The 26,221-nt window shown below is 38.0% G+C and overlaps 1 protein-coding gene across 5 annotated transcripts in view; it reads left to right on the plus strand.

The window, feature by feature from the left end:
- Positions 1-26,221, plus strand: part of SUGCT (succinyl-CoA:glutarate-CoA transferase) — a 328,914-nt gene that overhangs the window by 15,728 nt on the left and 286,965 nt on the right. For all 5 annotated transcript variants that reach the window (XM_048951255.1, XM_048951256.1, XM_048951257.1 and 2 more), the window contains exon 7: positions 25,791-25,882. In XM_048951255.1, the coding sequence (XP_048807212.1) occupies positions 25,791-25,882 (92 nt within the window). The remainder of the gene's footprint in view (positions 1-25,790; positions 25,883-26,221) is intronic.

A 26,221-nucleotide genomic window follows, 5' to 3' on the forward strand; every position in this document is an offset into this window, starting at 1 on the left:
AGACACGCTTCCATGTCAGATACTGTTCTGTCAGACTGCCTCTCTGCTGCCATCTGTCACACATCAACAACATTTAATGCAATGTTGTCAGGAAGGTTCAAATTCTATGACTAGTATATCACTAACGTTTACCTCTGATGTTTTGGGCCAAGACAATAGAATAGGAGGCATTACTTTTAGAGCATCTCTCATCAGTTAAAAACCTTGACTTGACTATAGGGCTAAGGAAAGGTACTTAGCAGTTTCACAGAAGTGCAGAATTGTGTAAGTGGAAAGGACCTTTTCAGATATTTCTGCAGATGGAAACCTCTGCACCCTCTCTGGACGACCTGTTCCAATCCTTGATGTACTCACAGCAAAGAGTATTGTCTCATGTTATGGGGGGGGGGGGGGTCATGTGAATTTTTGTCCATTGCCTCTTACCTTGTCAATGGGTGCTTCTAAGGAGGTCTAAGTCTCTCTCACTCATTCCTTTCCATCATGTACTTACATTTGTTGGTTAGGATTGATTTCCCCTGGAGTTTTTTCTTTTTCCAAGCTGAAGTCTCAGCTCTTACCCTCTCCTGTGGGTGAGATGTTCAGGTGTTCCAGTCTGTTATCACCTTCACTGAATAGCTGAGGCTTGCAGGCCACTCTGGACCCATCTGCTCCAACCCATGTCCCAAAGCAGGGCCAGTCACAGCAGTTACCCAAGCATGTGTCCCAGTGGCTTTTGGAGATCTCCAGGCAGGAAACTCCACAGTCTCTCTGTCTAACCTGTAGCACTTCTCTACCACCTGCTCAACATGGAAGTTCTTCCTGGTATTCAGAAGAAGCCTCCTGTTTGTGCCTGTTTTCTTGTCTTGACACTGGCCACCACTGAAAAAAATCTAACTCCCATCATTACACTTTCTCTTCAGGTATTTATGTGCATTTATTAGATTCCTTTGAGCCTCCTTCTCCAGGTTGAACACTCCCAACTCTTTCAGCTTCTCTTTAGAAGAGAGGCACTCCAGTCCCTTGATCATCTTGGTGATTTTTTGATCTTTGTGGCCCTGTGCGTGACTTTCTCTAGTAAGCCCATCTGTCTTGTATTGGGGGCCTGGAACTGGATGCAGTACTGTATGTGTGGCTTCACCAATACAGAGTAGATGAGGAGGATCACCTTTCTTGTCATACTGTTGATGCTCTTTGTAATGCAGTGCAAGATACTGTTGGCCTTCTTTGATACAAGGCTGCCTGCTTATTTAAGCTGATTCAAGTGTATGCTAAATGACATCTTCCCCCTTGCAGACTTTCCTTCTAGTCTCAAGGGGTCAGGACTCCTGGGGCTGGCTTTATAGGTAAAGACAAAGCAAAGAAAGTATTAAATACCTCTTTTTTTTTTTTTTTTTTTTTTTTGTGTGTGTGTCACTTGTAACCATTTTCCTTTCCTCATTTAACAGTAAGCCCACATTTTAACTAGTTTTCCTTTTGCTGCTATATACTTGCAGCGTCCTTTTTTCCTGCCCTTCAATCCTTTGCTAGATTCTCCAGGTCAGCCCTGGTTTTCCTAATCATATTCCTGCAATACCACAATTTCAAAGAAGGAAATGATTTATTTCTAATCTCTGTGGCCTGATTCAAGACATTACAGCTCAAAATATTTTTGTGGCATGGTTTCTGCATTCAAATATCCATTGACTGACCTTTTTCATTTGGGAGCCCTGGGAAGAAAACCACTAGTTGATTAATATAGCTTGGTTTTTAAAAAATAAAAAATTAGTGAAAAGGAGATCAAATGTAAAATATTTCTGACAAAAATTGCATAGTGTAGCAGCTTAGATTTAAAGATGAATGCCTATGGAAAAAGATCAGGAGAATTTTTTCTTATTATGAACAAATTAGGTTAGACAGATAGCATAGGAGATGAGTAAGAGCACTAAAACGTTTTTATGGGAGTTAATCTGCATACATTGCAATTTATTACTGGCACAGTCAGAGGAGTTTCCCTACTTGAGCCATTTTCTTTAAGGGACTAATTTGATAAGCTTTGTTAATCTGAATATCCTGCATATAAAGCTTTAGAACAACTTGGTAAATGAACATGTATAAATCACTTGTATCAGTGTATCTGGGCAAGGTGGAATTTTGGTCAGAGCCTGAGTTATTAATGTGCATAATCACTTTGCCAATGAAAACACACACTGAAGAGTAATTGACCATATCAGGATGTTCATGTGAACTTAGAAATTAACTCACTTTTCTCTTCTGAAGAAGACAAGACATAATCAGTAATTGTTTGTACCTCTCAGCCATGTTGCTTACTTTTTAAATGTGTTCAAATGCTTTTGCCCTTCTAGTTTCTTAAAAGGAGAAGTGTATAAAACTAGTAGGACTCTTGGCACAGAAATCGGTCTTTAAACAGTGTCTTGATTGTTTTAATGTTAGGCATTACAGTATTTAACCAAAAAGCACCAACAGGTTCAGGTGAGCTAATTGAGGCATCTGAGTTGGATGCCTATTTTTGTGAGAGATTGGTGTGGAAAACATTTCAACATTGCATTCTGAAAGACCCTTAAGAAATGCTCGCTGTCCCCACTGTAGGTAGGAGCTATGCTTGCGACAACATTCGCGGCTAAGGGTAGGAAATGAAAATGAAGTGGAATGACCCTTTAACAAACTGATTTCTTGCAAGTTGCTGAAAACTTAAAAGTAATATTTCAGGTGGAAGGAGGCTGAGAACGCAGTCCAAGATTATTTGGTAATGCCATAAAAAGTTACATGTATATAGAATGGCTCACTAGAGATATGGGAAATATGAGTTAACAGAGATCTAAAGAGAAGCATTGCTTGTCAGATGTAAGAGATGTGCTGGCCTAGAATATTGGATTAAATGGACAAGTTGTCTTCCCAAATGTTGGAAACTGTTAAGACAAATGATCTTGGTTACAGAAACTCCTATTACATCTAAACAGTGGGATTTTATCCATCATTTTGCACCTCACTTACAGGCTGTTCAAGAGATAATAGAAATATGTTAGTTCTCAAGCCCTTTCTGGTTTACAGGTCCTGTGAAGGGTAATGGATACACAATATAACATGAATTATGTTAGAAAGTCTTTGAACAAAGGATCGGAGTGGTTTATGTGTTAACTTAGGCAGTTTCAAATATGCTTTTTAGAGAGATATTTTATGTATGGTAACTATTCTTAACTGACAAAAATGATGTTGGTCATTGTTAATGACTATCATGAACTCTGTTACATTGAGATATGAAAATAGAGGGAGGCATTTTGGCATAACAGTTGATAATAAAAAAGTAACTAAGAAATAAATATGTCCAGTGTGTCAGAATCAGGGTGTTTCCCCAACTTTAATTTTTGATTTTCTTGTTTTTTTCTTGATGCACAGTCTACATGCTGAAGACATTATAGCAGATTCATTTAATGAATTATAAATAATTACTGTATTCTGCTTCCCTTAGCCATTTAGTTAATTCATTAATGTGACTGGAAGTCATCTGGACTGCCTTTGTTTCTTGTTTTTGGAAGCATATTGCCTTTCAAGTTCAGGCATCATAGGTATGGAACGCAATCAATAAACAAGTAATTCGATGGAATCAGCTTCTCCCTGCAGCATAACTTGTGTAGCAGATGGTCATCAAGATTCTTTTGAGTCTCATGCAGTTATTGCATGCAAGTATAAGTCAAGTTGGATATTAAAACTTTCTTTTTCTTTAATATTAGGGGCCATTCAAAAAATGGAAAATAATTCTGACTCTAGACTCACTGTATTCTTTCCAGAGAGAGCATGCTCAAGTTATGGTATTTATTATTTTAGTCTTCTTTTAAAAAATAGAAGATGATCTCCAGTTGTTACGCTTCGGAAGAGTGTTATTTTCACTTTTCAAAGACTTATTTGTGACGAATCAGTGTGAAAATACGGGTATTGGGTTTGTCTTAAGAGCTTGGAGTCACCAACTGGTAGTAAGTACTAACTGATACTGATTTGCTTTCTGAAGATTCACTGTCTAGAACGAGCTGCACTTTTGGGTTACAATGTTCATTGCTGGTTGCAATGCGAGTAGCAATTCTGTATTTATGGTTACATTAATTGCCAGGTCCTGGTAGTAGATCGGATGCTGAATGAGTGTGTTCATTGTGATCTGTACTTGTGTCCTGTCTCATAAGAATTTCTACTTTGTACTGCTTGATGCCAGCCTGATGGAGCTGATCTGTTCTTGGAGCATAATGCATTGGTTGTGTGGTCATGAATGGTTCATGTGTGCCATATGTAATGTAATAACACCTAAATACGTGAGTCGTTCTGAAAGTGACGCTTCCTATTGATTTCCACTGAAACTACAGTAGATAAGAAGAGCAAATAAGAATAACCTTATCTGATAGAGCAAATTCTGGGCTACAAAACACTGATGGTGCTGACTATGTTGAAGAATAGGTGAGCATATTTGCCAGCAAAGAATAAGAGCCTGTATGCTTGTAAAAAGTCTGTACCAACACAGATGACCCTACTGCTGAAATGCATCAGCCACCACCCCACTGCACCCACATCCAGTGTTTGGTCTTTATAAATGTTCAGTAAGCATCCATGAATGGCAAGAGGTACCATTTTTTAGAGGAATTCACCTTTGCTTCAGATGCACTTCCACGTCAGACACCATTTTGTCAGACTGTCCCTCTGCTGCCTTCTGTTGCAACAAGTAACAACAAGTAACAGGATATTGGTAGGAGCATTGCCATACTTCTGCCATCTGCCTCTGGCATCATGGGCCAAGATAATAAAAAAGAAGGCATTAATTTTGGAGCAGCCCTCATATATTCCTCTATATTCCATCCATCCAGAGGTAGTTTGCAGCAGCCTGCTCTCTGTTTCCTTTGACATTCCTGTTATTATACGTGGGATTGCTGAAGACTTTGTTCTAATCAGTCCCAATTACAGTTCTGCATAGTTCCTCCTAGCTTTGTTTTCTCTTCACTTCTAGTGATCTGGGTGCTAGTGTTTCTATTCTGCCCTGTGTCCCACCTGCAGCAGAGAGAATATTCTTTTTGTTATTCTCATGTATAATAGGTGTGAGCACTAGAAAAATCAAAACTGAGCTTGAGCATACTTAGTCTGTGGGGATAGTGGACCTGCCCTCTCCACCATATCTTGAGGCTGGATTCTGGTATTCTGGTCAAAGTGAAAACCAAGAGAAAATGTAATATTATTAATAATAGGAAAGCATAACCATGACAAAAAGGTTTCCTTTTTTTTTTTTTTTTTTTTTTTTTTTTTTAGTATTTGCTATAAAGAATAGGAATTCTCAGTATTTTAAGCAAACAGCTGTAAGGTTGCTGTTGTTGTTGGCTTGTTCTCTTACTGTAGCTAAACAAACCAGCTTCCTCTTTGATTTTGTGCTTAGGAACAGAATGATCATTCTGTGAGAAGATGTTGAGAAGTCTTAGTTTTGTGCAGCTTAAAGCTCAGGATTGGACTCTGCTACCTAAAATACTTTTTGTTATTGGCCAGCGTGTGGGGGTGACTGGTTTACCTGAACAGGCAGACATTGTAGCAGAAGAGTGTCAGCAGAATGGCTGCTCTGAAAGTAATACCTCCTATTTTATGACATTGGCTCACGATGTTGGAGGTGGATGTAGGTGATATGGCAGTAGGGGTTGAACCTTCCCATCTGTTATATTTTGTTGCTGTGTGACAGATAACAGCAGAGAGGCAGTCTGACCAAATGGATGTGTGTGTGAGGCAAAGGCATGTAATTCAGTTCCTCCATTGATATTAGTTGACTTTTGCTGAACATTTATGGAGACTGAACAACGGATGTGAGCACAGTGAGGCAGTGGGTGGTGCGTTTCAGCAGTGGCAACAGCAGTGTGAAAGACAAGCCACAATCTGGACAGCCATGCCCAGCTCTCACACCACAAATTGAAGGTGTCTCAGTCAACTCGTCTGTGCAAATCAGCCAATAGCAGTGACTATGTTGAAAAATACCGTTGTGCCCTTTGCATCTGTTGCAGTTTTCATGGAAATAAATAGGAGGCATTACTTTCAGAGCAATCCACACAAAATCTGGAAGACATACTCCTTAGAGGTCATATCATGTGCTACTTTATACTCAGACTGCAGCGTTTTTCTTAAATGAGGAAACTCTGTTGATATGGGACTGCCTCTTCCTAAATGTTGGACTGTTGTAAATTGTTAGTGGTAGTAAAATGAAAGGTAGTGTAATTTTTCAGGAGTCCGGGGTCATTTGTGGGTGAAGGGTTTAGACATAGGTGAGCCAGATGTTGTCTCCTTTTTGGTATTCTGGAAGTCCTGATCAGTAAACCAAGCTCCTTATCCAAACAGCTCTGATTGAACACATCCAGCCCTACTACAGCTTTATTTCTCAATCTTTCTCTTGCTTTGTGACTGCTCTGAAAGCTATAGATTCTGTTCTCGCTCACAACTTGGCTATACTGGTGAGCATAATCTTAGAACTAGTTCAAATACAATGTATTTTGGCAGTTCTGTTGTTCATTTTTATTTAAGTTTCTGAAAATTGGCTGGTTCAATTAAACCATGTGCAGAAGTGGCGATTTGTTGCTCTCAGTATCATTTGTGCAGTTCAACTAAGAGACTCAGTTTATTTCTGGACAGGAGGGGGCACTGTTTAAAAGGACAACATTATTTTCAAATCAATTTTTTTTCTTAATGTCTCTGAAGGCAAAACGTTTAGAAAGACACTGAATTTTGTAGGTTTCCTTGAATGATGAAAACTTCGTCTCTTAGGTTCTCAAACCTCATCTCTGTTCCCCATCTCTGTTCCTTTGTTATTTTTGATGGAACTGGCTGTGCTTTTCTCTTGTGCAGGTTTTTCTGAAGCTAGTGCTCCTTAGCTTTTTTTCTCCTCTCCATCCCTTCTTTTCTAGAAAGCGAAGTAATGCTTTGTATCATAAGCAGTTTGTTTTGTGTGTTGCTTGTGGCATTACCCAATCTCTTCTTTCAATATTTTTTTGTTTTCTCCCATTCCATTTCTTAAAGCATGAACACGACACTTAATTTTCTGCCTTTTAAAGAATTTGTACTCCTGCAGGCAGGAAAAGAACATTTTGCTGTATTTATTTGTGAGATTGAAGACATTTGTACTCCTGCAGGCAGAAAAAGAGCATTCTGCTGTATTTATTTGTGAGATTGAAGACATGGTGATCTATTATGCAGAAATATTTATACCTCAGTCAAAAGGAAGGAAAAAAAGGTCGTTACTTTTTATTAAAAATTTATTATTCTGAGTGATCATACTTCAGAATTTGCTGTCTGTACCCTGAAGAATTTAGTTTTTAACTCTGATTTTACATTTGTAAATGAAAAATTTACAAATTTAGAATAATACTTTATAAAGTCCTAAACTGTACTGAACTGCTAATTGTATTTGGTAGTAAGTAGTTGTGTTACAAACAGACAAAAATTAAGTGGAAATAATGGAAGAAAAAAAACAACACATTGTGTATCATCTGAGTTTCAGATGAGTCTAAATGTGGAATTGTTATATATGTGCCTTTCAAGTGGGTATATATAAAGGGCATAAGGCCAGCTAAGGAACACTTTTCTTCAAATTTAAGTATCTCTTATGCATCTTGAGTGATTCTAATTAATCCAAAAAACAGAATGGTTCTTTACCCACCTACTTAAAAGATAGTAATAACTCAAAATAACCAGCATTTGGTACCTTGCAGTACATCTGTTTCGTATAATGATTTGTAGCTGCTTCTTATGAGAAGATATAACATGATAATTTTGGTGCACATCCTACTTTGACTCCATTATTTTCATAACAGAATAAAAAGCCAAAAAACAATCACAGCACGCTTTGCTGGGCAAAGGCTAATCAAAGCAGGAATAATTTGAGAGAATTAGATGAGAAGATAAGCTGGGAACTGCAAAAAGGGGGAAAAAAAAAAAAAAAAAAAAGAAGAGGGTTGGTATCATGGTTTTTTGTCAATAAAAGGGTGTTCAGAATAAATTTTCAACAGATCTATTGTTTTCTAATAGTAGGAGTTGCTGCTCTCAGAATGCTTTTTCAAAGAAGGCATTGTCAGAACAAACTGTGTGTCTTCCTTCCAGCAGTTCTTGATGTGGTTTGAGAATGAAAAGGCAGGTCTGAAAAACTGTGAACATTATACCTCTCTTAAATAAACAAAAATATCAGGTTTGCAGTCTGTATGAACTCACTGGCAGCACTGACAATGATTGAACAAAGCATTTGGAGGGGAAAAAAATATGCAACATGTACCTGAGCTTGACTTGATAAAAATAGACTGCTCCAGTACTGAAAGGGAAGTCAAGGCTCTGGAATGTTGTTTTTTATATTATGCATTTGGAAGATGGATGCATTAAAGACTTGTTCTGTCTTTTTTTTTTTTTTTTTTTTTTTTTTTTTTTTTTTTTTTTGATAGCTTGAAGTTGTCTGAGTGAGCTGTTAAATTAGTAAGCAGGGTCTAGGGGTAAAATAGTCAATGAGAACACTTTTTTGAGGAGTGGAGTAGCACACTGGATTCACAGGGACCATTAATTATTGGGATTACGTAATTACAATTATAATTGGACAATAACTCTTGTGGCATTCATTAAAACTGCACTAAAGTTCTCATAGTGTTTTCATAGACAAGCTAAGGTAATGCAATTTAGAACAAACGATAAAATTGATTCAAAAGTTGTCAATCTCATATTTTACACTATATAAACAGTAACTATTTGCATTTCACCTTTGGCATGGAAGGCAGTGGTTCAGAACTGACATTGCCACATATTTTGTTTTGATCCAAGAGGGTGATGGAATAGCATGAAGATGATCCCAGAGTCCTCACTTGGTCAAGGGCTATGGCTTGTTTACTGTGGTCTTTGGAGCGTTAGGGGCAGGAGGATTCTGGAACTGATTTACAGGTAGAAGGCATTTTCTCTTTACACCATTTAAAGTCCTTTAAAATAGTTTCTGGGAGTGTGGCTGTCTCAGAGAAGAGTCACACAGAGCTGGCCTCAAAAGCTTTGCCCACTTTTTCCTCCTACAGCCAGAGATTCAAAGCACTGCCAGCAGTCCTTCTGTCAGCAGACTCCCATGGACAGTTGTGTGATGCAGCCCTGCTTTAATTGCCCTAGAGCTCCCTGCTGCTCAGAAGGTCCACAAAATAGAAAGGGGGCACAGGTGTATGATACAGCGGGATAAGAATTAGAAATTACCCTGGCCAATTTGTCTGTACAAAGAGAAGTCAAGGGTAGAATTAAGTGTTGGAGCAAGGTCACTGTGTTGTGCTTAATCAGAAATAATCAAGTCCTTTTAAGATACTATGGGGAACAGTGGGTGAGAGAAGGGTTCTCAGAAGATTTGGTTGTAATGGTGAGGAATAAGTAAATTTGAACACGAGTCCGTGTTGTCATATTGATATATGGAAGACTGGCAGACTGAGTTCTATTAAAACAAACATGGTCCCAAAGATCTGCTCTACTCCACATTGGTGTGCTCCCAGTTGCTTCTGGTTGCTGTATTTCAGAAATTATATTAACAAGTGAAGAAAGTAGAGAGAAGAACTACAGTTGAGAAGCATTGTTTAGGAAAGGTAGTTCAGAACCCCCCACTTTCTTTTTAAATTAAGTTGTACTATTATTAGATAAAAGCTGCTGTGGCCATTTAACTCCCTGTTCCTAAATCATTCTGTGAATTTTCATTTGGTAGGTACCTAAATGGAGATGCTGATGGAATGTGAAAGCATCAACAAAAATCATTCCCTAATGTGTAGAAATAGCTAATATTTTGCTTTTTTTTGCTAACATTTTGCTAACATTCATTTCAAAGAATGAATATTAAGAAAAAATACAAAATTATTTCATAGGTAGAAAGTAAAATAAGAATTTATACATGGGTGCCAGCAAATTGGATTGTCTCTAGTTTTGAGAGAGAATGAATTTGAAGTAGAAGGGCAGTGTATGAAATAATAAATGATGAGATGTAGTATTAGCCTTTTTCTCAATACTGCTAAATAAAGGAATTGTCTGAAGCTGGGAGACTGGATGTTTAAAAACAGTTGTGCATTGCAGAGAAAGTTTGCCTTTTTGTGCTCTGCCGAGTTTGATGCCTTATTTCTTGAGAGCAAGATGGTAGCAGACTTAAAATTGGTGTATATAAATATACAGATGAGAACAAGCAGAGTTATTTCAGAGTGTTTGAGCAAGCTGGGAAAACTTCTGACCTCTTTAAATACCAAACTACGTGGTGTCAGTTGTTTGTTGTACACTTCAGGACTGAAACATGAAATAAACACAATCATAAAATTTAATAATGATCTTCTTTTTAGGAGGTTACATCACAGAGTTTCTTGCAGATTTTACAAACTGAAAGAACTGAGTTGAAGATGACATTGCTTTTCAGCTCTGTGCAAATATGCTCGCTTGTAAACTACACGTTTACACAGATTAAGAACTGACTCCTTTCGAAGTAAAGAACCAGCTTCATGGCATGCAGGAGAAGCTTTTAAGAGGTTACTGTACTTCCCACGTGTCATTGTTCTGATATCTAAGGCGACCATCAATATAGAATCAAATGTTCTGATGTAGTTAAGACTATGTTCAATCTACGTGGGAGTTTCTGCAAGGCTTGGAAGCAGAGCATTATTTTATAAGGTACAAGAGTTAAACAGTAGAGCTGTGGTCTCAGAAAAAAAACCAAAGAAGTTGAACAAAAAATTATGCTTGCAAGTATGTTTGTAATTAAGATCCTATGATGCTGTGAAGTGGGGCAGTTTCTTGAAGCTATCATTCCTTATTTCCTCTATTCACCAAATGAATAAAATAGCCAAAAAGTCTGATGGGACAATTGTAATCTGTATTTGCATTATACTATGTTTGCAAGCAGAATTTCTTAATGTTTGGGAAAATTTTAGAACAAAACTGACTCTTCCACATTATTATGTGAGTCTAAGATTTTTTTTTCTGGACATCTAAGCAGATTTATGCCTTGTTCTGAAAAGTCATATAAGATGTCAGTGGTAATATTATGTGGTATGTAGTTCCCTAAAAGAACAACTTTGGTCTGTTTGTGTAATTTCATTCAGCCAGTCATAATACATTTAAATAACCCGACATGTTATGTAGAAAAAGCTGAGCTATCTTTAAACCAATGCAGTGAATTGGCCCTGGAGTGCTGTGCTGATTCAGGCTGCAGTGCTTTTGTGGCCTGCCCACCTCAGCCATTTGTTGTGGGGTAGCAGTATGTGCCATCAGGGGACTCTGTGTACTTCTTTAGTGCTAAAAGATTTGTGGAAACGTGAAACTCGAGGAAAGATTCTATAAAGAGATGGCAGTTAATTAAAGGAATGTGGTACTATGAGGTGTCTGCGAATTGCCACTTTGTATTTAGTGACTATCACGTTCTAAGGACTTGCATAGTTTTGATAATAAATGTTAAGACAGCGAAGTGCCTCTGGTTCCCTGCCTCTTGCAGTAAGCCACCTGTGATGTCCCCAGGCCTTCTTTTGCTTGGCGCAAGCTCCATTCTGCAAGTGTGCTACGTCAGGGTTGGCACTGTGTGGCAAGCATTTCTTCCCAGAATGCTTCATATACGCAGTAGAAGCTACAGCCCTGACCATGTGAAACTTAGTTTTTGTGAATATATGTATTTACAGAATAAGCAAATGCTTTGTAGTAGGAACAGGAGTAGAAGACCTAGCAGTTGACTGCTTTATTTGAAAATGAGTTCTGAGGGCCAGTGGGAGCTTTTTTTTTTTTCTCCCCAACCCTTAGTGTTAATTTACTATCCTACTAAAGCACAGCTACGTGTGCAGGTTCATTAGGAAATTTAATCTTGATTTCTGCTCCTTACGAAGACCTCCTATATCCCATCTTCCCTTACTGTCCGTTTTATATCAAGGCAGTTCTTTTACAAACAAGTTTTTACCCCTTCTCCTTTAACTAATTATTAGATGCTAATAAAATACGTTGTATGACTGTGTTAAGTACAGTAGTTTTTTCCATATTGGGGATACTGTTTTTACTTAAGATGGAGTTATGTTTCATTTTCATTTATTTATTTAACTAGAAGCAAAAATCATTCTGAGAAAGTCTGTGAAACAATGACCTGTTAATTGTAGACTTATAAATGGATGACAGACAGTAGGATTATTTTGAATTGTTTAATTGCTAAATATCTTTTAATACTTCTCTTTTAAAGGTCATTTGTTTCAGAAGTCTAGTTAACAGGATTTGTAAAGTTGTTCAAAGTCCTCAGGATTTTTATTATATATTTTTTTTCCCATTCAGACTGTAATTAAGTTGAAAGTGTCTGCTTAATCTAAGTGGAAACTTCTAAAGGTTTTATATGTGCATTACCCCTAAGCAGTTGATTTTGGGAGTTCCATATACTTCACCTTTCAATTGTATTGTGCTCTGAAGATGAACTGTGTAAAAAGTTTAAAACTATATCTTTCTGTTCAGGAAGTCTGTCAGCTGCAAACTGTTGGAAGCTGGGAGAGTACTCAAGAAAAATATTAGATAGGCTTATCCTGTTCATATTGGCATCTGTTTTTGTCCATTTCTGGAAACAGACTGTGTAGCTAGCTGGGCCTTGAGTCTGATCTAGTGCATTTGTTCTCATGTTCCTGTGCTATTCTGCGCTTTTTGGATGCTGGCTAAACTTCTCCACCCATCAACATAGCTCAGATGGCATGAGCACAGATTTGCTGTGTTCCTGTACCTCTGGAGCATTATTGATAGAACTGTTGCCAAAAATATCGATGGCAGGACTAAATAACCCCCTTAAAAACACCTTTAAAACCAAGTTTCCAAAAGATTGCTAAATAAAATGTGAACACACAAGTCTGGTAGCTCTTAATTGGAGGAAAAGCAAAAAAAGGCTTGACTTTTCATAGGACTATGGAATAGCTCGTGTTAGAAGGGACTCACAAGGATCACTGTGTCCAACTCCTGGCTCCTCAGAGGACAACCCAAACCTCTCCAGTTCTGGAGTTTTTCTGGTGGTGAGGGCAACAGTGCTTTTCAGCCTATTACACACAAAACTTGTGCACTCAATTCAGGAGTGATTGAAATATATCACTTTTTCTTAGGGTGTTTCAGAATAACAGCAAACTTGAATGATGTCACCTTGTACAGGACTGATGTAACTGTTAGTTGGAAGATAGAGGACCAAGAGATGATTCTCCTATTTAAATTCTTGTCATGGGATATATGTTTTTCTCTGGGATCCCGATGTGCTGGTTTTGCAAGCAGCAAACAGGCATATTCAAAGTGGGGAGGCTTCTGTAAAATTCAGCTGCTTGTCAAACTTCTTGGAACTGAGCACAGGAGCGTTTTCTATACAACGGACTTCTGTCAGCACAGCTGTGCTGCTCAGGAACAGGAAGAGGTGTGAACACTGACCTGTGTAGCTGTTTTGACAGAAACCATTAGCAAATATGCTGTTATATTGGCAAAACTTTTTTCTTTCACTGATCTGCTCAGGAGTGCATTTCCATAACAAGTTTCACGTTCTAGTGCATAGTGTAATTTGGCCCAGAAAGCTGCATGTGCACAAGCATTGCTTTGCCAGTATATGATGTACTTTTATCTTTGGAGTAATAAAGGACTCTGGCAAAGACACAGACTGATCTTCCAAAATCTATCAATAACCCAAACTAATAAAAGGGTGAAAAATGGAAAGGAGGTATGTTCAAATAAAACAGCGTTCCAAGAAACCAGTGGGAACTGACAGGCTCCCTTCTCTGCTGGTGAGATTGACATCCTTCCGGGGTTCAGCTCTGATATGCACCACCAAGAAGGTGGTCTTCATAGCTGAGGGACTCCATCCCTTTAAACTTGTGCTGCTTCTGTTGCTGGTAGACCATCACCAGGTGTATGTTTTCTTGTTCTGAGATTTAGCTAGCTGTTTACACTTGTGTTAAAAAGCCTAGCAGTGCTGTTTTTTTCCACTACTGTTTCTCTGGTCACACACAGCCTGAATGTCCAAAATATTGTGAATTTAGGAATAAGAAACAGTTTCAACTGAGTGCAATCCTGAAATGCTCTTGTGTTCCCGTTCCTTGTTCGGTATGAGAAGTGTATACGAAGTTTAATGAACAAGTCATAATTCTTCCTTGCTTTAAGTATTGACTTTCAACTGTGCACAGGAATGATAGCTTTCTTATGACTTCACGCTTATGGCTTGTTCTTTCATCTACATGTAACCACCCTAAAATTAGCAGTATTTTGTATAAAATCTGAAACTTCAGGTTTTGGATTCTATCCTAATGAAGAATACTGTAGAAGACTGCCTGTGAGTTGTAAAATTTGACACTGGGTTAGTTTACAGTGAATGAAACCAGATTAGGCACTGAAATCCTGGGTATGAACAACATAGCAACACAGTACAATTGTGGAGACACTTACTGATGGTTTAATGTTTATTTTTCAGTAGCTATTATACTTGGACTGGTGCCTAGCTAAGTTAACAGAAATAAAGCTGGAAGATTTTAGCCATAAGCCATGCAGTGAGCTTTAGTAAAGCAGTGTTTGTTGTGCTTGCGTTCTAATAATCTGTCGAGAAGACCCAAGAAAAGATCACCAAACATTTTATTTGCTGTTACTGAATTTTTCTTGTCTGGTTTCCTAAGGAATTTGTTCCAGGAGACTGTCTTGTCTTGTAAGCCTCTCTCTTCTGCTTTGTTATTGTATTAATCTTTTTTTTTTTCCATGCATGAGATACTTTTTATATGACGATTGCAGCTTTTTGCTTGTTTGTTTGTTTGTTTAGCTGTTTCAAATGTGGAGGCTTTGAGATTTCAACAAAGAAATAGATCTCATTGTCTTTGTTGTGCCACTTCATTTTATTTTCTATGGGTGTTATTAGATTGGTAGGAAGACTGTAAGTAGCTGATTTTGACCTGAAATGTTTCCTAGTATGCATATGGTCTTCATTACTTCTGTTTTTAAAATCCTGTGATAAAATAAATCCCTTTGCCAGTAGCTGAAAAAGAAAACAGTTTCGGGTGTAGAAGACAGAATGAATTGAAAAATAGCCTGTATTTTGTCATCTGCAGAAACCAAAATGGTGGCAGTATCTGGCACTTTTCCATGTACTTGAACATTAAAAGCATTCTGTATCCCAGTGTTTATGTCAGAGTTGGCTGACACCCACTGATCTGCAAGTTCTCTTGTGGAGAAAACTTTGTCATTGTATGTTGTAGACCTTATTGCAAAGTAAGGTTCTAATGAGAACAGGACTGTGCAAAACAGTCCTCTTGTGAGTAAATGTTCTTGTAAAGAGAACAGAATAATCTGTTTGTGACAAATAGAACAAGAAGTAATTGTTTAAGTGTATACAAAAAAAGACTCCATTTAAACACTAAGAAAAGCTTTCTTATAGAGAGGATGGCCATCTTGCACTGGAGTAGAATCCTGATGGAGACTACACAGTCAGAATACAGCTACACTGTGGTTGTGTCTTTTAGTGAGACTTGACCATCATTTCAAGAGGAGAATGTCTGAGCAGGGGGAAAGCAAAATTTGTAACTTGTTTAGAAGAGAGTTACATGGAGCTGTGACTAACAGATACTTTCTCATATAGAGTCATATTCTTTGTATGATTACATGGGCTTTCAGATATCGTGGAATGGACTGGATAGGATGTTAAAAATTGTTTAGTTCCAACTCTCCTGCCATGGACAAAGTCACCTTTTAGTTGACCAGGTTGCCCAGAGCTGTCCAACCTAGTCCTGGATACTTCCAGGGATGGGGCATCCACCCCTTCTCTGGGCAAGCTGTTCCAGCACCACACCACCCTCATAGTGAACATTTTCCTCCTAACAGCTAACCGAAATCTACCTTTTTTCAGTTAAAAACTGTTCCCCCTTGTTCTGTCACTACCTGAAAAAGAGTCCCTCCTCATCTGTCCTGTATACCCTCTTTAAATACTGAAAATATGTGTCTGCTTAGAGTATATAATGTATGACTGTCAGATTTTTATTTCTATCTAGGGTCTCAAATTAACTTTTTTTTGCAGTTTGGAAAAAATTCAGATGATGTCCCAAAATTGATGAGTATTTTGTTCAGGTGTTTAGACACTTCTTTCTCTGGTATCCTGCTATAGGTTGCACCTTCCTTGTTTTGAAGGCATTTCTCATCTATGAGATACGAGTCAGACAATTTGATGAGATGTTAACTGTCCTAAGAAAATCATTTTAGGTGGGAAAAAATGGATGTAGAATATCAGTTGTCCACTGCAGATACTTATTTTATAAAGAGAAAGATTCTTTTCTCGTATGACCATTCCCAAGGAACTAATTGAAATGATCTGTTAGCAGAAAAATATTCAACTTAGGCAATAAATAGTGAATTCTTGAACTAATCAGTTTTTAAGCTGTTTTAAGTAACCAGACGCATTTACTGTTTTGTCACCTTGAATGCTAAGTTCCTGTAAATGATCAGTGACTATTATTTGCAACAATGCATAGTTTAATCAGGGAATCTGCCAATGTTCAAAATATTCAAGATCATTTTCATATGTATTTCCAAGAGAATTCTATTGCAAATTTTCTTTTTGTTCACATAGGCTCTAATATACTTGTAAAATACTGCACCCTTCTGCTTCCACCTGATCTACCACAGCAGTTTCAGTTAAACTTTAAGCTAGGATTTACAGCTTCACCACGTCAAATAGAAAATTAATGTTATATCAGGACTCTAAATTAAGCTCATTTTACTATTTGTGATGTCTAAAATCAGAGTTAGGTACTCATTCTTTGAACTAAGTAAGGATTGAACTTGTGTTTATACACATAATATGTGTATAAACCAGAGAGCTATAGTCAGTCTCTGAAAACGAAAAATCAGTAAAGTTATTGGGTTGGAAAGGGAGCCTAGAATTTAAAAAATATATTGTATTCCATATAATTTAATCTCCAGGGATTAAATCTTTAGGAGTTTTCAGAGATTTGTTTTGGAAAGATTTGAGGAAATGTTTGGAAAAAAATCTACCCTCATTTTGAGCTTTTGACATGTTTCCCAGCTTCAGCTTGTTGTAGTTAAGGCCCCTTGAGGGACTGTATAGTATATCTTAAGGGAGAGTTCATGGTTATAATACACAGACGTGTATGCCCAGAGATGGATGCAAAGAAGCATTCAGTCCACGTTGGTTTCTTCCAACTGGACTCCGCAGATCTGTTTGTCAGCAATACTGTATGCAGTCACAACGAGTGATGGTCTGTTGAGTTTTTAACCACTTCAGAAAGAATGTTGGTTGCTTCAGGTGTGAAATAACATACACATAATACAATGTGTAAACATGTAGTTACTTTAAAATTCTGTCAGTCACAAGATAATAATTCTGCAGGTGAGGCAGCACAGAAGTCTGTCTGGGCAGCTCTCCTCAGTATTTAGCTAGTCCTTGGGAGAGTGTTAAACCTGGATGGGTTAAAGGAAATGCCTGTGCTGCGCTGCTCAGAGCGGTTGGCCTCATTATTTTATAATGGGCTTTTACTATGTAAGTGTTTGGACTCATAAGATCCACTGTACCAAGCAGGGTACAAGGAATGATTCCTTATCTTTACAAGCATGTAGCTAGGAATATTTGTATGAAGTCAAAACAGCAATGGGGAATTTTAGTTCTGCCCGAGGTTCCTTACAGGGGGTGGGAGGGAGTTTGAGTACTTAATCCAAGAGTATTCTGAGAGCTTAAGCTTTGAATTGAACTTGCTTTTAGCAAATGGTCACTGAGTTTCACTTGATTCCTGATGCCATCTAGAATAGCACCTCCACTTAGATTGGGAAGCAATTATGCCTTGAAATTCCTAATGTGAATGATAGGAGCACCCTTTTGATGCTTACAGTTTGGGTTATAGAGACAATTGCTTTCTCTTGGCTTATTTGACATGTTGAAGAGCAAGAAAACATGTCCCGGGAATTTCCAGACCTGCTTACGAGTCTGCTGAAAACCAGACTTGCATTGTTTGAGATGGTCTGTGGCTGCGTCTCAGAAATGTGGTTGGTGTTTCTAGAGGAGTCGAATGAGGCTTAGTGCTCAGATCACATAAAAATTGAATGGAGCTGGACAACTGGCAGAGCTTATTGTTTGTCCCCTTCTAGTCTTTCAGTAGCTAAATACTAGCGGAAAGTTATGATTGGATTTAATCATATTATCTTTGCCTTCCAATTTATAACACATGATATTGTTTAATACTCAGATGCTTAAATCATCATGTGTAAAAGCATTGAAGTAATTTATATACTGTACGCATTCACAGTCATCAGTGGAGAAAAGAAATTTATTTCTCAGATTGCTGGGGAGATTTTGTGTGCTGACTTACGTTTATTTTCTGCTTTTTTCATCTCTCCTGAGAGCTTGCTCTGACTTCACCTTCTTCATATCAGCCCTGATCTCCCGTAAGCTTGCCTACCCAGGAAGTTGTACTTCCTTTCCTTCTGACCAACACATGGCAAGCATTTTCCAAGTTGTTACTGGTTTTGCAAACTTCTTTGGCAGCTCTGACATTGCAAAGTTTCATATAATACGTCTGTTAGATTTTGGCTTTTCTCATTATAGAGAATTGCTTGTGTTCTTCTGCTTGTTTCATTAATCTTTATTAAGTAAAGCTGTAAGCTGTCTTTAATTGAATGTTTTCTTTTGGCAATAGAACAAGTCAAAAGGTGTTTCTCATTAATTTGTTATTCAGCAGGGATAGCCATCTATCTGGATTGAATTTGTGACAATGTTTAGTCCCTATTTGTAGAAATGCCTATGTTGAACATATTTTTCTATGTTTTGCTCAGAATATCCTATACACGCTCACTTTATAATGTCATTTCTCATGTGGGAATTGAGCTACAGGGAATTTGTCTGTGTTGACAGCATGTCTCCATGTTGTTTTTTTCTCTCCTTTTAGTACAATGTGTTTTATATTTTGTCTTATAAAATTTTATCATGCTATCAAATCATGAAGAAGTGCAGAAATGATGGCTTTTGGTTTTCTCTAGCATATGATCTGAATGTTTTAGACAAAGATCATCATGAGAAATGCTGACTTTTATTTTTATGACACAGTATAATAGTGTAGTCAGACTTCCCTGTAGAAGTTAATTACCAGGCCATCAGTAGCTTGAAAGCAAATGGTATTAAAGAAATGAGAGCGATAGTTCCAGGTGTTGCACTAATGCTAGATTTTCCTTCCTTCCAGGTTCTGTGCCGTTAGCCAAGCTTGCTTTTAAAATTATTTTTATTTTTATTTTTTATTTTTTTCTTTGTTGCTTTTTTGGAAGGTGCAGACTGTGGATGCTAGGGCATCTGTTACATTTCACCAAATACAAATCAAGTGTACGACAGCCTGAGGAATAAAGAAGTATTTTTAACCCTTCTAAAAAACCCATATGGATCAAAAGTTACCTGCCTAAAAATATTGTTTCTAAGGTGAATGTTGTTTAAGTGGAGATATTGCAACACGTTGGTGTCTGTTTGTCCCAGATGTTTGCATGTGGCTCCTAGTCAGAATGAACTGGTTTTATACACGTTAGGAATTTCTGTCATCGTATCATCAGTAGCCCCTAAGTAAGCAAACTGGAGTGTCCAAATGCATGTTTAGTACAGGACTTGGAATAGCATGTGATCTACAAACACATGGAAGTTCGTCTGGGACAAAGTTGTTTATTTGGTTTGCCTGCTTTCTTAAAATTTGTGAAGAATGCCTGCCATAAATGTAGCTAAAAGTCCCGCTGTCATCTGGCAAAAATGAAATAAAGCTATGTTGTAGATTACATGGTATTATAAAGCTCAACCTGGAAAGACACATTAGTCTGTTTTTCTAACAGATCTTTTTTTGGGAACAGCTTTTGCTAGCATTTTTAAATTTAATGTGACATTTTTGAGCATCTGGCATTTGGCTGCTTCACTAATAACACTTTTGTGCAGCCTAACAGCTTTTACCGTTGTTGCATTTTTCCTAATCTTCAGCCTGACCTTTCTCACTTCATAATGTTTATTTCTGTCCCAGAACAGAATTATTTAGTGTGGATTCCAAAGCAAAGTGTGTCTTGTGTGATAAATATATTCTAACAATTTTGATTGTACTTAAGTGGATAAAGTAGCAGTCATTTGTTATGACATGTAAAAATTTGGGGAAAAAAATAACCCTGTATGATGCCTGTAAATATTATCATTTTTCCTGTGGTATGTTTCAAAGCTTGAGTGCCCTCACATGGCACCCGCACACTAATCGCAGGAATGGTTACCTTCATGATGTCAGAGGTGGCTTCTGTTTCACATTAATTGCCTCCATTTCATCAGGGCAGGAATGTATCTCCAACTTTTAATAAGTTTTATTTCCCAATAAAGAGTGTCTTTATTTTGCTAGGTCTCTCTGATCTTTCTTGTTACAAATACTCAGTCCTTCCATTTGTCAGCAATTGCTGTGATGTGCTGTAATTTAGTCGGATAGTGGCAGCAGTCTCACCTCTGTCTCTAACTGAAATGCTGATATATTGCCAGTGTTTACAGGAAGCTTACTTGCTGAGAACTTCCTTCACCAAATAAATCTTCAAAAAATTGCCTTTACTGTCTTACGTAGTTACTTCTTCTGTAAGCCCCCAGCTTGTGATGAGGGTTTTAGTAATTTAGTATTTATTTTGATACGTTTTAATTGTCTTTCAGATTTACTGTGTAAATATTTTTAGGCATCTTGAGCTTTCTCATATTGCTCTGCATTGCCAATTTGCCCTTCAAGCAACTTCAGGCATTTTGAAACAGATGTGGCCTGCATTATTATTCCATATTAGCTGCATTTCCATCTCATATGCTATTTTATACAACTTCAATTGTTGTGTGCTCCAGTATATGTGGGAGGGGACGTATCCTTTGTCATGTTGCACATCTTGTTTTGAATATTCATACAATGTATGCTATGCTGCATACTACCAAAAAGAGATTCAGGCAGTCTTAGTTAAAAATATACTGTAACATTTCAACTGCAGGTTTGTCTTTGGCCACAAGGAAAGTTCTGAATAAGTGGGGATGCTAAGTGTAGCCTTTAAGGTCACTTCTCCATTATTTTCTGATATGTCATGAGCAATACAGGATTGCTTGTGGTGGGCTATGGCTTTCACTTTGTACATGCATACCACAAGGGCCCTTGTTTTCTCTAAGCTGATGCAAGGCATCCAGCTCAATTTATTCTTTATACTTGGGTCACGTTCTGTTTTAAGGAAAACTTCATCACTTAGCTGAAGAATCAGGACAGATCCAGGAAGATGTAGGTGTAAATGAATTTGCTGAGAAATCAGTCCTTTAGTGAACGTTTAGAGTCTGGGTTTCTGGTGATTTTATACATATGTGTCCAACCTGCTGGTTCTATGTTTTTGTTGCCCTCTTATGTTTTAATAATAATTATATTATGTGCAGCCCAAGACAGTTTTCTTCGTCACTCAATGCGGCCCAGGCAAGCTATAAGGTTGGACACTCATGGACAATGACAGCTCTTAGGAGAAACTTAGTGGTCTGATGGGGGGTTACTGTGTCCTACAGTCAGTTCACCCATTGAACTGATGCGTACTTTGCAGCAGAGTAAAGCAGATTATATGCAGCAATTGTGAGATCTGGATAGAGGATATTGTGGCAGGTATCAGATCAATATTATAGAATAGGGATTTGGGGGGGGGAGAGGGGGGAAGGGTACAATTTCCCCCCCGCCTTTTTTTTTTTTTCCCTTTTTATTTCCAGATTCCATTTTACAGGAATCGAAAGCCTTAAATATTGTCTCAAACTCAGACAATGCAGATATGTATATTCTGAGGCCAAGGATTCGTGCAGTCGCTTCTCCAACTGAAATTATTTCAGAAATACTCAGTTCAGTTCTAACTAAAATTCTCTGGTACTACGATTCACTAGAAGGCAGTTCAGAGCAAGAGTGTGCTCAGCTATGTTGTTTTACCTTTCAGAGACTGCCTCTCTGAAGCCTATTCTTTCTATAATTAGCAGAAGCTGTCTTTCTAGGGAAAGGTGTTTTGTGTACTGGTTAAAGTTGATAAGGCCTGAACTATGTTATACTAAGCAGGAACTTATTTTTAGTCTTAACTGTGTTTGATTGCAAACTTGTGCTTTTGCACAGTGAATTCAAATGTGAACACAGTGTTTTTGGACAAACACATGCTTCAGATGGTATTTTAATAACTTCAGTGTTTTGTTTTTTTTTAATATAAGTATACATGTACATGTGTGTTATGGTGAGATTTATCAACTAGACTAATGGTTTTCTACATGTGTGTTCTCTTTCAAGCCTTTTCTTCTTGTATTCCTAGTTATTTCTAAAACATCTGCACAGGGTTCCTCCGTTGACCTGTGTAGTTTACTCAATAATGTTCAGCTTTTGTTTTCTTTTGTCTAGATAATAAGACCTTTCATTTTTAGAAGTAGTTATTTGTCACTTAACTTTTATAGTTAGATGGCTTCTTTTTCTCCCAGGCAGTTAACAGGCTCTGTGCCACACCATCTACAAGAGATGTTTGCCTCTACACTAGCTTTTTCAATTCAGACTTCAAATCAAGACCAGAGTCTTGTATCTTCCCTTTTTAATTTTTTGTGACTTTTGAAAGCCAATTAGACACCCCTCTAGGACCTGTGAAATTAACCAGGGAGGCATCAAATAATTTTTTCTGTCTTGAAATCAGGCTGTTGTCTTATGTGGAAAAGGACTTAAAATCAACATTTCTAAAATGCTGCTAGTAAAATGTGTGAAATTTTGCCTGTCACCTTTCCTCAGTTTAGTGTTTAAAGGATGGATGTTTGTCATTGCCAGAAGAGCAGTGCAAAAAACCATAAATTTTCTGTCTATGTACTAAATGTTTAATTTTCAGATGTTTTCTGTTTATGAAAACATTTGTGTGAGCAGACGTGTTGAGATGACTTCTCTTTGTTAATAGCTCAGACCAGTGCGTAATTTCTCACTGACTTCAATATGCTTTTCACTATTCAATTAAAGTTGTTTTGAGTATTTTATTATTATTATTATTGAGCAAGATTTGGTTTTTGAAGTGGACCCACACATATTTAAATGATTTTAATGCTCCATTTCATCTCAGTGAGATAACGATGTATGCTTGGAGCCACTCATCAGAGCATTTTTGTGTGGACCCAACATTTTATTTGCAAGTTGAGTTGTGCTTGAAACACTTTTTTTTTTTTTTGTGTGTGTGTGGAACTTAACTGTGTTGATATGAGAGGAAAGGCCACTAATTGCTCCTTAGGGTCTTCTAGTCAGCCATTGTCAGAGAAACAATTTTTAATAACACTGGATAAACTAGTAATTTTGGCTTCTCTTTTGTGATTATTCAAGTCAATGAGCTGGAGATTTGAATGTAAGAAAGTTGTGAATCCTGTCTTCTGAAATATTTGTTTTGTGGCTTTGTTGATAAAGTCCATTTGCTGGCTTTAGTATGCTGATGTTCCTTGTAACACTGAGCATAGAAGCTGAGCTCCTCCTTAGCCTCCTTGGCTCCCAGATGTCCCAGAAAAATGTCCTAGCAGATAATTAGGTATTCTATAGCACAATGATGGAAATCAATTTATTTGTTGGATATTGTTTTGCTTGGTATGAATTAATGAGTAGTAATTGGAGTAACACAGTACTTCAACTGCAGTTCAGAAGTGATCATTAATATCTTGCAGTGTATTTTAGAAGCTGCTTATGAATTTTGTACTAAATAACATTGATCCAAATGGAGGAATTGAAGATGGCTGTCCTTATGTGTAACAACTTTTAATTTTGTTCTGTGAGCAATAAACCCAACCTTGACTGTCACATCTACCAAGCAGGCTACCACAGTGTTATTTAGGGAGAATAAATAAAAGGAATTTGGAAGACTGAGAGGTTTTTTTCTTGTAATACATGATGATCTATCTATCTGTCTATCTATCTATCTATCTATTTAGTTTTATGCTGTCTTCACAGATCAGAGTATTATAGAAACTTTGTATTACAAGTGCTAGCCATAGTAACGGTCTTGACTGTAACAGCTCCTAACTGTTTGCTCCTTTAATTAGGGTATTTCTGCTAGAGATTTCTGAAAAGAGAAAAGAAAGCAGGAGAAAACTTTTGAATTTGCTACCTCTTTAAGGAGTAGAAACTTAAATCTCTGACTCGTAAGGGCTTTGACAGTTTGTATTAGTTTAAATAATAGAATTCCAATACTTTTGCTTCATAGAATCATAGAATCACCAAGGTTGAAAAAGACTTCCAAGACCATCTAGTCCAACCGTCTACCTACTACCGGTATTTCCCCACTAAACCAGGTACCTTAATGCAACATCTAAATGTTGTATTAATGTAATAATAAATGTAAACATCTATTCAAAATGTTTTTTTGAAGACCTCCATCAGTGGTGGTTCAACCACTTCCCTGGGCAGCCTGTTCCAGCACTTGAGCACTCTTTCAGAGAAGAAATATTTCCTAATGCCCGACCTGAACCTCCCCTGGTACAAGTTGAGGCCATTCTCTCTGGTCCTATTGCTGTTTATCTGGGAGAAGAGACTGTCTACAACCTTTCCACAACTTCCTTTCAGGTAGTTGTAGAGAGCAATAATGTCTCTGTTAAGCCTTCTCATCTCCAGACTAAACAACCCCAGTTCCCTCAGCCATTTCTCCTGCAGTTTGTGCTCCAGACTCCTCACCAGCTTTGTTGCTCTTTTCTGGACATGCTCCAGGACCTCAGTGCCTTTAGTGTAGAGAGGAACCCAAAACCGAACTTGCTCCTTGCTCCTGCTGGCAACGCTATTTCTGATGCAAACCAGGATGCCGTTGGCCTTTTTGGCCACCTGGGCACACTGCTGGCTCATGTTCAGCCAAGCTTCTACCAATACTCCCAGGTCTGCTTCCTCTACACAGTCTTCCAGCCGCTCTGCCCCAGGCCTGTAGCATTGCCTGGGGTTGTTGTGGCCAAAGTGCAGGACCCGGCACTTGGTCCTGTTGAATGAACTTTGTCCCATTGGCTTCAGCCCAGTGATCCAGCCTATCCAGATCTCTCTGAAGGGCCTTGCTACCCCAGCAGACACTTCCTCACTGCTCAGTGTCATCTGCAAACTTACTTAAGGTCACTCTATCCCTTTGTCTAGGTCATCAGTAAAGATATTAAACAGGGCAGGCCCCAGTACCAATGCCTGGGGAAAACACCACCTGTGACCGGTCGCTAGCTGGATTTAACTCCATGCAGCACCTCTCTGGGCCTGGTCCTCCAGCCAGTTCTTTACCAACAAAGTTTGTACCTGTCCAAACCACAGGCTGCCAGCTTCTCCAGGAGAAGCTTCCCTGTTGACTTCCACTTAGTGTGGTGGTGTTCGCTAGTTCTGTGAAAGAAAGAGCAAAAGGAAGTTAGCCTTGGCTCTTTGCATTATACAGGCACAGTAGTATTGTAATGGTCTCTAATTTCAGCCTTTAATTGTTTGCCTGTATTGTGATTGACAGGTGATAGTACCTGCCAGGTAGGTCAAACTGAATTCTGTATTTGGCAACCTCTTCAGCCGATCCAGGAGGATCTCAATGAAAATTTCATAGTGTTTTTTGGAAGACATGATGAAGTAAAGTGGAGATACCAAATCTGTCCAAAATTAAGATCAAATGCATCACCTGCACAGGATAGAAACAAATTAATCTTAACATTGTGCCAGGAATAAGTAAAATAAAATAGCATTAAGTGGTTTTACAGTCTGGACAACTTGTGAACAGAAGCTGACGAAAAATATTGGTTCCTTTTTATTTTCAATAGTAAGAAGTGTTTGTTGCACTTGGTTGAATTACTGTTTGCTGTCTTTCTGTTTTAGGTTATGGACAGACTGGTCCAATGGTTCAGAGAAGTGGATATGATGCCATTGCAGCTGCCATTTCTGGTCTCACACATATCACAGGGCACGAGGTATGGCTCTCAACTTTTAAACTTAGTAGGATCTGTGACATGCTCCATGTACTAATCACATTGTGGTGTTAGCTAGCCTTTGTTAACACCTCTGCTATGTATGCCCTCCACAGTCCAACAAGAGGCCTTATCTCTGTGAAGGCAATGAAATGGTAGTACTATTGCCCATGCGGTATCTCATTCCAGCCTTAGAAAGTAAGTCAATGCCTGAGAAACAGAAAATGGAAGAAGACTGGTATCCTAAATTTCCAGTGAATAAGTTATCAATACTTAATCTGTGTGACTTTCAGTCACTTCAGTAACTTTAATGGGCAGATTAGCTGCTGGATAATGAAACCA

The sequence above is a fragment of the Lagopus muta genome, chromosome 7, assembly GCF_023343835.1.
Source record: "Lagopus muta isolate bLagMut1 chromosome 7, bLagMut1 primary, whole genome shotgun sequence".
Classification (NCBI taxonomy): Eukaryota; Metazoa; Chordata; class Aves; order Galliformes; family Phasianidae; genus Lagopus; species Lagopus muta.